The 14,230-nt window shown below is 30.4% G+C and overlaps 1 protein-coding gene across 9 annotated transcripts in view; it reads left to right on the top strand.

The window, feature by feature from the left end:
• The window catches only part of LOC118737882 (tropomodulin), a 205,299-nt gene extending 191,069 nt beyond the window's left edge, over positions 1-14,230 (top strand). For 5 of the 9 annotated variants that reach the window (XR_004992851.1, XR_004992847.1, XR_004992848.1 and 2 more), the window contains 2 exons: positions 2,432-3,346; positions 6,512-6,825. Coding sequence is in view for 3 of the 9 variants with exons in the window: in XM_036468691.1 (XP_036324584.1) it covers positions 204-511 (308 nt within the window). In the remaining 6 variants the exon portion in view is untranslated. Of the gene's footprint in view, positions 1-203; positions 639-2,431; positions 3,347-5,325; positions 5,636-6,511; positions 6,826-11,715 lie in introns of those variants that run through there. The other 4 variants (XR_004992849.1, XM_036468691.1, XM_036468687.1 and 1 more) reach the window with 4 other exon arrangements.

The raw sequence follows: 14,230 nt of genomic DNA on the forward strand, positions 1-14,230 counted from the left end.
ATTCTAAAATTAAAAAAAAAAATCGTAAAATTCGTATGAAAAATTCGTCCTTGAAAACTGCAACAAAAAAATGTTAATCTATACACGTGTAAATTGAACAAATCGAAAATGTACACCAACGTTACGTTCATCGCCTAACATATGTATGTATGTATATTGCACACACCAACCAACAACCCGCCAATAAACCAACCAATCAACAGTTGTGCGTGTCCAAAAATTAAAACCGAATTTGCCGAAATTAATTCTGCCAGCCAACATGGCATTGCCGCCAGCTTCAATGTCATCGCCATCTTCATCACTATCACGTGGACAGCAGCCGCGCATCGAATACGATCTCGAAGAGGACGACGACAATGTGGTGGGTGGCGATGACTTTGATCCTGAAGTCGATCCGGATAATATGGTGGTACCGGGAAGTCGTGCAGTAACACCTAGCTCGGAATTGCCATCACCATCGCCCTCGCCGGCGTTCAATCAAAGTGCCAACAGTTATAATGCACTCATGTGAGTTTGTGTGTGTTGCTTTTGTAAAAAGGCTATAAAACAAAGCGAAAACATTAAATGCAAGTCACAAACCAACAACAGGCGACAAACAAATCAAGAATATACATACACATAGTACAAACATACATACATATGTACAATATCCACTATTAATGTACGCAATCTACACAGGACGTCCACTACCCAATTCACTAAGCATCTTTCTACTTGGTGTACATATTTACATCATACAAACATCCATATATGTATATGAAAAGAAATCTCATCCACGCCAAGTGAACTCATCAAACATGGAATTTCTGTTGCGTGATTTATTACAAACTGTTCAAATGTAAACTAACGCCGTTATTTGAGTTTTTAATATCTGATGTGATTCTCCTTTTCCCATTCAGATTTTTATATTTTATTTTAAAAGATTGCTGTGTTCGTTGTGTTTAGCTCTCTCGTCATATGTAAAATTTGGTCATAAAATCTTACATTGCTTTGCTTATTCAATGTAAACTTAAACTGAATGTTCTATCGAAAAGCTTTCTTTTTTTTTAAAGTTCTACGCTGTCATCAGCTCATTGTATGTATGTGATTTTCCATAGAAAAGAATCATACCATATACGCAGCGGCCACCATTATTGCTCATTTATTTTTCCTACTGCTTAGATCATGGCAAAAGTTCGCTCTTATTTGTTTAAACAAAGTACACAATTCGTTTCTCTTTATTTTTTTTTTGTTTTAATTGTGACATTAATTAGCGGCACATTCATAGATGTACAGAACTTCTCCTTTGAATTACAAGAAGTTAATACATACATATTTCTTAAATATGTACTTATAATTTTTGAGATATGCACCCAACTACCGTTGCAGCACGATACATGAGAAAAGAATATCTAGCTGTTCTCCGGAAAAAAATTGCCGCCGAGTAGCTTGGCGCAACCCACCCCTCTATCAACTATTAAAAAAAAACAGATTTGTGACACCCAATTTTTTAACAAGATGTTTAATTAATTTATTAGAATAAAAATGTTAAATTTTTTAATTTACTTCCAAAATATCCTTTTTATAGAATTCTGAGCTATCGAGGCATATTTTTAAAAGTATTTTATTTTCATTTTGTCTCGCTTTATACTGAGATATGTAGCTATTCGGCAAAAATATTAACTTATTGATAAATTTTTTGTGGACATAAAGGCTCATGTGCATATACATGCATGTTTATATGCCATATTATCATAATGCTAAATAATAAATTGCATTAACGATATTACATACAAACATATTTATAAATTAAATCTATCCAAATGACCACATGACCAAACCTTGGAACACTTTAATAAGTATAGCTCGGTCAACCGGGTACTGGTATAAATTTGTCTTGCTCGTTCGTAATTCAAGGAACAGGCACTGTACATGCATTCATTTTCTCAGTTTTCAAAATACAGCCTTTTACTTTTAAATCCATCACATAGACGTATTTCCATGGACTTCACTACTTTGTTTTATTGCTCTTTTGTCTATTATTTAGGACGAGTTCTATGTCCTCTTGTATTGTACCTAAATTCCTTTTCTCTTTATTGAAATTCAGTTCCTTTGCTCTTGATTCAGTTGTTTGCCTTCCATGTCCCCGTCAATTACCACCTTGAGTATCACCCCTTCTATTCGGTCTCTGGTTTGTTTTTATTCATTGTCGTTTTTCTTCACCAACTCTCTACAATTCTTAAACAGATTCTTTGGCCCACATAATTCCCCTTTACCAATCAAGCAAAGTTTTGTTACTGCAACACTTTGACTTAAATATAATAGTGTATCTTTTTTCATTTAATATCCTTTGAATTGCACCCTCGTACATATTCCCTTACTTTTCATTTGCAGTTATTTAACATTTACTTGTCTTTTGTGTCTTTTTGTCTTTTTGTTTTTATGTTTGCAGTAAGAAAAGATCTTGAGTTACGTCTGCAGTTCAGATTTTTCAATAATCTGCATAGAAAGTCAACAAGAATTCAGTAAAATAAAGAATGATCTTAAAAAGTCGATATATATATATATATACATATATTTATATATAAAATGAATGAAGTAAAACCAAATAAACAAAAAAAAAATATTTACTAAATATTTAACGCACTCGTAAGTTAAGACACCAAATAAACAAAGCGACAATTGCAAGCAAATGCTTAATAAACAAGAATAGAAAACAAAAATACGGCAAAACACCGCATGGACAATTCAACTTAAACTACCAAGAAAAAAGGAAGAAAATTGCAAGCAAAAGTTGCTTCGACGTCATTAATGAACGCTGTCGAAATTTCGTAAGGAATATTAAAGCAGCAAGCGAGTTGGCTTCTGCGTGAAATACATAGAAAAACGCTTGATTTTGACGTCTTAGCACTTTATAATGCAAGCAGCGAGTATAAAATAATACATATATGGATATATAATTTAGGCGTAAAAAATATATGAAAATAAAAATAATTTCGTTAAAAATGAGGAAAAAATGTGATTTTGAAAAATCAAACAAGAACACTGCTTCGACAGCAACAGTGCATAGCTGCAAATACTATTCGCACACGAAAAATCATTAATTATCACAAACCTTAAATCCAACCAAAGAAGAAAATCATTTACACAAAATGATATGTTACACAAGAGAAAAACTTAGGTTTACGTTAAATCATATATTAATATTTTCACATGCACCACCATACGATTAAAATGCGTGTGACATATGAGAAAAAAAGCCGAAGACGAAGAAGACGAAAAACAGATATTGATACTGATTTAAACACGGAAGTTTCGGGATATTCTAAATGATTTCTAGGCGTAAATATTTATAAAATTAAACAAGGTATCTATAAAAAAATTACATCTTTTGATATCTACATACTGCAAGCGTAGAATGTTAAAGCAAGCAAAATTTTTGTGCAATGCAAATTCTATAAACAGCAACTAGATCTCAAAAAAACTGCAAAAAACTATTTCTAATTGTGCTTAAAGCAACATTTTTGTATAGCTGCTATATGCGTAAATAGGCAAGCAATTAAATGACAACAAAAAAATTATGTTTCCAACAAAAAAAAAAGTAAAAGGAAAAACCAATGCTTTAAAATGCATACTATTTACACCTGAACTGCCGTTACTATTTGATTTTGTCAATTTCAAAATCCTGCTTGCAGCCCCGTTACGCCAGCGAGTGTATGTGCAGAGTCCTTTAACACTCACTAAACTGGCATTGCATTGTATTTTTTTTTTTATCAATTTGTAGGTTTAATATTGCTAATCACTGCCATGACTTATTTGTTTTTTTACCATTGTTTTTGTATTTTATGTGCATGTACTAAAATATTGTCTGCTTAAGTCATATCTCTCTTTTTTGTTGCAATTTTGTTTTATCTAATTTTTTACTAAAAGCATGTGCTCATATAAGTTCGAACTTCATCCAAGTAGCGCGATTAGGATCTCATCTAAGCCAAGGTTTGAAAAAAAACGTATAAGCACTTGTGTGCGCATACTAAATTTTGCTTCAGAGGAGTGCTACTACTATTTTCTCATATTTGATAAAGATACATATTTAATTGCTTTCAGGCGTATCGTGGTATTTAAAACAAAAAAAAAAAAATGTTGAAATCACAAACAGTACATTTTCGCAAATTTAAATTTGTGTATGTATATGAGGCATTTGTTCATAGAAAAATCGGTTGCATTACTGAAAATTCGGTTAGAATGTTTACTTTTCAATAACACAGTGCATCAAAAAGTGATGGTAATGAGACCAACTACATTCATTAAAAGAGGTCCAAAAATAAATAAATGCCAAAGCATTAGTAAAAGTTGGTTCCCATTTCTACTTAAAGTCGTGAATTTAGGGTTTAAAAATAAACAAGTACAATGAACATTTTCAAATCCTTTGGTATTTTTTCATTATTTGACCAGCTTAATCAAATGCTGTTGGTCCGATTCCCATCACCTCCAACTTCTTCAAATTTGTTGCGCTGTGTAATGAGTGGAGTTTTTTTAAATCAAATATTTGATTGATACTTGAAATATGTTACTGGGCGATTTTTGGGGTAGCTGATTACGGAATATGTTCAGGGATTTTTAAAATTCTAAATGGCGGATATATTTTTGATAATTCATTCACTCTCTCGGAAAAATTGGTTAGTAAAAAAAAAATTCAGGAAAAATTTTTACTTTTAAATTGTGAGCGTCGTTTTTTGAAATGCAATATGACGGAAAATTTTGTACTATTTTATTTGATTCCCTTGAATCTTTTTACTCAGGGGTTTATGGGGTCGCTAAATTTGAATCTGAATATGAATTTTTAAAATCCAAAATGGATTTTTTTTTTTTAATTTATTAAATTTGCCATGTTGGATATGCCATTTTCAATTTTAAAAGTCCATGGTCATATTTGTAATCAGCGATCCCAAAAACTACCAAGTAACAAATTTCAAGCGACTCGAATCATTTTTCAAAACTTTGCCGCCATACTGCTTTTCAAAAAACGTAAATTTTGAAATCTATAACCATTTTTTTCTTATTTTTTAGAGGGGGTGGCTTTAGTTGACGAAGATGGCTCATATATATTTGCACAAGTGATACTTTTCTAACGTTGATTAGAAAACAGTGCTTAAAAATTATCATTTCAGCTTAAATCTATAAAACAGTACTCTTCTCAGGCAACCAAGCAAAAATCCATTAAAATGCGTACTTAACACAAGCAAAACAACACTACACACTAACATGTAACTCGGCAATAATGCAATTCCCTCAGATCAGATTAAACATATTCTAAAATATGTATCAACATTTTTATTTCTTGTCTAGGAATTAAACTGCGATTTAAATTATTAAGAGAAATAATAACTCTACCCAACAAAATAATAAAGCTAACTACAGATGAGCCTTAACGAATAAGAGACTTGAAACATTTAACTCAGAAACGAAGCACAAAAAGCATATCCCTCTAAACAGTAATACCATGGAAAAAACAACACAATACTTCACTTAAAATACCTACAAGCATCCTTATAATTTTACTGATAACGGTAAAATAATATATTCAATCATAAAACACAGCAAAATGAAACCAAAAATAAATTATAAATTAAATGGAAAAAAAATAAAAAATAAAAAACTTTTAATAAAATTGCATTAAAAAATACTTGTAACAATTTAAAAGGAACTAAAACGCTGCTACAGCTGTAAAATAAAGAAAATTCTTTCGCAGTATACCTGTGTATATATGTATATGTATGTACGTACACCAAACACTGTGTCTATCGATCGGCGTGGATGTTGAGCGCAAAAAAGTTCGTATTAGTATATAGAGTTGTTGGTGTTGAATTTATTAATTGAATTTGTTGTGAGTTGTTCTTAAAACGTGTACTAACCAGTAAAATGATTTAAAAAAAAACAGCTTGTTCCAATGCACTAATCAAACGAAAATGAATTGAGTTTGAGTTCAAAAGCAAATTTAAATCTTCAGTACTCCATTGCGTATCTATCAGAGAATATTTAACATACAATTTTTAAATATTCGTACCACACTTTACTTTTGCCTACTACTAACGCATTTGCCTACATACTTCCCAACTCTACATTTTAGCTTTCGATTAGCTAAAACTGGCACAACGAAATGTTAAAAATTCTAGCCAAATAAAAAATGTTAAATGCCGTTAGTCCTTACAACTTTTGTTGATTTACCTTATATTTATAATTTAAATGAATGCGCTTACATCGAAAATAAATACCCTTAAGTAACCCCCCACCAGCCTTGGCCATTTGTCAAAGGTTCAAACTCAAGCCATGTAATACTGAATGTGAAACCTTTCTTATTTTGAGTTATTACTAAAAAAAAAAAAAAAAAAAAATATCTTAAATGAATGCTATTTCTTGTCATTGTTGTTCAACTAAAATTTGCTACCTTTCCTTTTGTTTTTGTGTATATGTTTGACTAATCAATTTGTTTTTGTTTTTTCTCTCTCTTCCACGTGTTTCTCTCTACTTCCAGTACGTGTAAATCGTCTGAACCAGCGTAAATAAATTATGTGAACCAATCAACCACCAAACAACCAACCAACCAATTTGTTGTTCACTTAAATTTGCAAAACCAAGCGCAAATAAACAAACAGAAAAACCTCCACATTATACATAATTATATATTTCTACTACTTACGTTTCTGCTATCCAAACAAAGCCAATATAAAAGGAAACAAACAATTGTAAACTTAAAACTTCTTTTTGTATTATTGAATGAATGTTTGTAAATCATGTTAAAACAAAAATAAAATAAAACCAACAACACAACCGACAACTACCAAAATATTCGCTATACTACTCACTCGATCCACTACTGTTACTACTATGTGCTACCAACTCTAATACAACCGACACCACCACCGCCGCCACCTGTGTGAATTCAAAAAACGTGCGTGTAATCGAGCCAGAAAAGTCCCACTGAATGAAATTGTGTTAAAAGTACGTACACAAATACCATGTATTTGGAAGTAAATCATGTATTTTTTTTTTTTGTATTTTAACGACATACATACATAATTATTATAGCTCATAGTTATATGCAAAAAACTAGCTATTATAAATCACAGTTTCATGCATTGAATAGAAGTTAGAAAACTTAATTTCAAGTATTAGCATTCTATTCGCAAAGCGTAGTAAAATGAAGTGCTATAGTTCCGCTGTGCTAAAAGAGAGCGCCTCAAAATATGCCACATTTATTTATTTTTTTGTCGTATTAACCCTTAAATATGCAGAAGCGATACTTCATTCATTCGCGATTCTGTAAAACGAAATATATTGTACACGAGATTTTGAAAAACAAGTAATTTTCAATCAAAAAATAAAACCGACTTCAATTCCCATATAAAATTTTAAAATTAACCGTTAATTTCTTTACGATCGAATTATCGGATTTAAACCAAATTAGTGTGGGACCACCTGTGAGGTGCCACTTTTCCTTTAACAAAATAATTATAGAAATCGGTTCCGAGGAATTGATAGCCTTCTCCTTTTTGTGAAGTCGGTTAAAAATCTGTTAAGTAATTAAAATAATGCTGCGCTATGAAGAAACAGTTCTGATTTGTATTTTAGAAATCGTATAGCAATTTCTTTACGAGTTCGATTCAAACTCCTTTATACGATTTCTCTTGAAAATTTGTAAAGAAATCGTTACACAATTAGGAAAACATTTCCGATATTGTTAAAGATTTCGTTAAGATGTTGCGAACCTTTGTTCGCAACAGTCGATTTTATTTCTAAGCTATGATTGATGCGGAACTTACCGCCCTTTCCCTACGCCAAAAGCAAAAATCATGGCATATCAATTGATTTAACTTCTACGCCTAAAAGTGTGCCCCAAAAACGGCTCTAATCGCTCTATTAATGACCATTTTCGTTAATGTTATGTTCTATTGAGTACGTGACAACGACGAAATAATGTTTATACAGGGCGGTTAATTGTACATATCTATTAATTATAGCATAGGAATAAAATAGTATGGCAATATGTGTTTACGAATAAGGGTAATTTTCGAGTGATGTCATAACAGGTATCTTGGAGGAAGCTGAACAGATATTTAAATACATAGTAGTTATTTGGTATTTTTTTTGTGATGATAATCTTTATTTGGAAGGTTTCTATTTTAATATTTATCCGTTTTTTTATAATTTTTTCCTTTTCGATCAAAAATCACAATTTTGGATTTTAAATTGATTATTTTTAGTCATTATAATTAGCAAAAAAATTTGAGGTCGTAAATGCGTTTCATCTTCTCTTTGAATACTTTGTGATCTAGGAAATAAAATATGAAAGCACATACATGTACATATGTGATTCACAATCGAATACTGAAAATCATAACAAAAATCTAGTTTTAACGATTGAACTATGATTGTTATTATAGAAGAACGTAACTGTTATGGGGTAAGAACTTCCAGAAATGATTTATGACATTTTGTTTTATAGATTTCCGTTAATAATTTATTTTGATGTTTTGTTCTGTGTACAATTTGTAATTTTTTTATTATGTTGTATGACTAAGGATCATGTCAAATTTGTTTCGAAATTATTTGTATTTCTGACTTTTTGTATACCTACATTCAAAAGCATTACTCATATTTCGCTTATTTTTTGTCACTATGCGGGTTATTACTTAACAAATTTTTAATGCATTGCAGGAATCAAGTTGTTATAAAACAGGAACCGTAATCATTATTTAGTTCTATAAAAAAAAGATATTTAATCATTATTTTAAGGTTTTAAAATTTGCGATAAGTACTTATAATAAATTTTTGAGTTTTATCGTACCCTTTTTCGAGTGCTAATTATTTTTATCGAAAATATGATGCAATGTTTTATCATGATCGAAAATAAAACTAATTTCTTGAGCGGTTTTTTATCTCTAAAAAACAGCAATTATATTTAAGTTTTTTTTTTGCGTATCGAAAAACTTCAAAATGCGAGACCGCTTTCTATAATAAGTGTTTAAACGATATTTTTTTTGTGCTTTGCACAAATTTATCATATATATATATGTATATGTATATCAATTTCTTGTAATCTTTGAGTGCATATGCTGACGAGTGCTAGGGTGGGACGTTTTGAGATTTTCGATCTGCCATAAAACTAAAAAAATAATTTTTATTTCTGAGAGAAAAACTTATTCTCAATTAGTTTTATTTTCGATCAAAAAATATAACTTAAAAAAAACGTAATATTTGATGAAAAAAAATAAAAACTAAAAAAATAATGATTTTTCCTGATAAAAAAGAAATAAACTCATTAAGTAATTAATATCAAATAATTATAGTTCAATAAAAAATCATTATTTCTGAGCAAAAAAATCACACTCAAAAAATAAAGTTTTATTTTTAATCAAAAGATGTATTTATATTTTCTGTGCAGTTAATAAAAGTCATAATCAATTTAAAATTTACATATAGGACATAAAGAAACATATACATACATAAGTCAACGTCAAAAATATGCATACCCCGACGTTTGGACGATTTTGTTTCTTTATTTTTTCCATGCAATTTTTTTTTTTTATAAAAATATAGTTCATCCAACAACAAAACCTCAGAAGTGTTTGTTTTTAAATTTGATACAGAACTCGATGAAAATGCAAGAAATACTAAGAAATTTTCATGAAATTTTGAATTTCCTGAAAAGTCGAATTGAATTAATTTTTAAGATTTTTTTTGTGAGGGTATTGCGCATTTTGTTCCATATAACACATGAACGCAACACCCTCAGCGAAAATAATTCTCAAAAATCAACGGTAATTGTTAGCGACTTTAAACTTACACTTTATTATACTTAGATTTAAAGGGCTACAGAACTGCATACTCAACAATTTTTTCTGAGAAATCGAATTGCATTTTTTCGAGTTCTGCATAAAATTTTAAAAATGTATTCTTCTGCTTTTGCTGGCGATAGAGCTATATTTTTATAAAAAAAAATAAGAAATATGTATGTGGTATGGAAAATATAAAGAAACAAAATCGTCAAAACGTCAGGGTATGCATATTGTTCAAGCTCACTGTATATGTACATACATACGTACAGCTTATGATTTTTTTTAGTGAAATTTTGAAAACATCATTATTTTCGGTCGCTGCTGTAAAATGTACAAACAGTGACTCAAACATTGTTCGCGTGTTGATTTTTTTTATATTCACAATGTTTTTCAAGTAACATTGTTTTGTTGTTATTTTTCTATAAAAACAAGTAACGGTAGTTTTCGGAACGTTGAAAAAATTTATTTAATACGTGCGCCGGGTATTTAAGGTTCAGCTTCGCCCGATCTTGGACTTCTTTACTTGTTTTTCTATAAAAATATTGTCCAAACTTTAGCCAAAACCATATAAATCTAAGTTTCAAGTTGTTCAAAATTCCTTAAATTTACCTAAAATTTAAGAACTTTTCATCAAAATTTCAAATTACTTTTTTTTTTTAAATTTCATATTAAATAAAATGGCAGTTCGCAACAGAATTTTGAAAAATCAACGCCAGTTTTTGTTAATTGCACTTGTCATATAAAAAAAAAAATCCGCAAAAGCAGTCAGAAAAGAAAAATTCTCAAAAATTAACGGAACTTTTTAGCCGGTTGAAACTAAAATTGTAGGGGCATAAAACTGCATACCCAGAAAATGTTTAAAATATCAGATTATACAGGTCGAAATTTTGATGAAAATTTGTTGAATTTTCCTAAATTTTTTATAACGTTTGAAACTTTTGATTTATATGCTTGGACAATAGTTTTATAGAAAAATAACAAAAAATAAATTAACTTGAAAAACATTGTGAATACTAAAAAAAAGTAAACACGTAAACATTTTTTAGACTCACTGTACTAAAATCCTAATAGCATTTTAAAATAATTCCTACGATCTTTAAAATCTAATAGAATTTTAAAATAATTACAAGGGAATGGCTGCATACTTTAATAGAGACAGTATTAAAAAAAAAAATCATAACCCTAGGACTTAATATTTTATAAAAGTTTTTAATTACTTTGTAAAGAAGCAACCATTTTGACACCTTACCGGACTTTCCTTTGGATTTTAAGGCAAAAATACATAAATTAAAATTTAATTTTATATACTATTACATCGTCGGCATTCACGTATCCCATTTTAAATTTCGTAGAGTGTGCTTGTCTTGTTATGCATCCGAAAGTCACTTGGGGCTGCTTTGCCTACACTGTAGACTCTACAGGAAGTGGCTACTATTAGAAAGATTTCACTATCATTTTTAATGTTTCATAACCAAGTATACAGATTCGCTATTTACTCAAGAAACACGCGTGAGTACTAGGAAATTCCATTTTAAATAAAAATACTATAAATGACTATAAACCTAATATTACTTAAGCGCATAGAGAAAACGTCTGCTAGTTCCCCGCTATAGCGTGCCAGTGATACTTTTGTGTATATCTTGAGAACCCCTTAAATGTTCGCCACTCAAAGCGAAGCTCTTCGAAAGCAGACTATCATAAGTAAACGCTTTAGTACTTACTATAGCAAATATACGTAGTAATCTATACGTTTGTTTTTATCTCCACAATTTTTGTCGATGTACGTCATAGTGAGTTTTCGCCTACCTTTTTCTACACTAATATGTTTAAAGAAATATCTTATTTATCTACTTATGTTTACTTGAAGAAATATGCTAACTTATTTTTGCACTTTTCCCAGGTGGCCGCCAACGACGCATGGGTCATTTCAGTTACAACTACACTGTTGGTGCCTGGCAGTAGGAGGCATATATGTACATATGTACATACGTGTACATCTAACAGCAACAAGTAAAACAACACAAGCCACCACCAAACTGGATGAGGAAAGAAGTACTACATATGCGCGACAGGCAGAGGCGCTTACTTAAGTATACTGCTCGTACATACAAACGCCAGCATGAATTATAATTGTACACTGACTAAAATTACATACTGTATACGAATGCATTTATAATTCAAATACATATATAATAATTATAAAGTTTGTAAACGAAAGATGCGTATACAATGTTTGGTTATTGAAATAGGAGCGCAAAAGCCATTAAGAACATTGCACATTAAAAGCGATACTATTCAATAATGTTAATGAAAGTGTTCAGCAAAGTGCTTTAGTTTGCATAGTACACATCACTTTACTTGAAATATGTTAAATGTAATACTTGTTTATTTATTTTCTTGCATATTTACGCACATATATACATAGTTACGTAATTACTATATAATTCAAATAATTCGTCACTAAACATGAGTGAAGACGGGAGTTCAAAATATGGCCACGAAAAAAATGACGCTTTAGAAGACATAGACGAAGAAAGATTCCTAACATATTTGACGGCGAAGAAAGAAAGATATACAGGCACGTTCTGATGAAAATATTGAATATTTTATATAAAAACTATAAAAGAAACATCAGGAATGTTATAACAGTCGTTTCAATACAAAATTCTTAAATCGTACGAATCTTAGAACATTACTGATAAACTTATTTTCGCGGTCAACTATGCTTGCGGGTTTAATAGTATACAAAGTCTCCAAAGAGTTTTTTTGGCTAATGATGCTAAAGTGACAGTCCTTGGGAAGACATGAATCCATTTTTACGCGTCTTTCTTTCCCGTCAACTAGTTTTACGGCTCTTTGTACGCCGAAGTTTTTTATGCGTCTTGTTTCAGAAATTTGTGTTCAAGCGTATCGTTTATCGCCATCAAAACACTCGTACGTCTTGCTTCGTGCCTAGTGACGATTTGTTTTAATTAATTTTAAATGTTTCACTTATATTTACATTTTATCAAATCATGTGTTACATAAGTATTTAAACAGATAACACAGTCAGTTTTATTTGAATAGTTCATTGTTGTGGTTATTTTAATGTATCTCCTGTTGCACACATTTGTACGCGTTTAATTGTATTTTGCTTATAGATTATATTTGTCTCATTACTTCTTATGTTTCGAAGATGTCTAAGTGTACAAACCTACTTTATTCATGTTTAATCAAACTTGTAAAATACAGATTTTCATGAATAAATGCGCAAGTCATGATTACCCTACAAGAAAAATCTTTTATCCGCATTGTGTCATATGGGGCGATTAGCTTTCTTCTGGCATACATAACCGATGCTGGCAGTAAGTGTGTTACACTATATGTACATACATGCGCAATTTTATCGAAAGAGAGAGAAATGAAGAGTGAAATAGATTCTTTAAATTGCACAAGGCAAGTAGAGAAGCGTAAATGCAAACAATTTAAAATTACAACACAACTATGTGGGCGCTTCTTTTGTAGCTGTACTTGACAGAGAATTATTTCACCTATAAATGAATGTACACTTGCATGTAGTATAGCATAGTATTTGAACAAATTTTGTAACAAATAAAAATTATCTAACAATCAATGTTGTCCATATTCAATTGGTACGCTTGTGAAGAGAATAGTGCTTTGTTAAATTAAAAAAAAATATATATATATATATATATATATATACATACAAATATTTATTTGCGAGCCTTTACAATAACAATTTGAGGAGAGATATAGGGCTTGTTCGAGTTGCAATCACAACCGCAGTGTGGCGCGAATTATTAAAGTATCACGTTCTGTGTAAATTTCAAGCAATGTATTATCAGTTGGGCAGTTACAACAATTTTGCCATTTTACATCAGTACGGCAGTAATGCCGCTTTTATTACGTGCCTCGAACAGGCCCAAATTATGTATGTACAGTATGAACAAAAAATCAGCAAAAAGACATTTATGCAAGACGCAGACGTTGAGTAGTATAAATTCTCCTTGAATCTAAATAATAAAAAAAAAATGTCACCACGGTTCAAGCGAAGCCATTTACACAAACTCAAAATGCCAGACTTTCGAATTCATTATCAGCATTGTGAAAAGTTATTGAATTCGGTTTTAACTGCACGCAAACACCAAAAACTCCACATAGCACCCGTACATTTATTAAATACACAGACATACTTAAATACATGTAAACATATGAGCAGCACAGAATAATTTTAATATGCATGCAAACACTTAAAAACTGTAGATTCTGTTCATTCTTAACAATTACCAATTTACATATGTAGCTCATATTTGCATACATCAATTTTATTTATCAAGCCAATTTACTTACATATGTAATTCTAAACCGAAAGAAATCAAAAGTAAAAGGAATGGCTATTATGTTGTTTTACATAT

This window comes from Rhagoletis pomonella, unplaced genomic scaffold (assembly GCF_013731165.1).
Source record: "Rhagoletis pomonella isolate Grant_MI unplaced genomic scaffold, Rhpom_1.0 Rhpom_scaffold_00004, whole genome shotgun sequence".
Lineage (NCBI taxonomy): Eukaryota > Metazoa > Arthropoda > Insecta > Diptera > Tephritidae > Rhagoletis > Rhagoletis pomonella.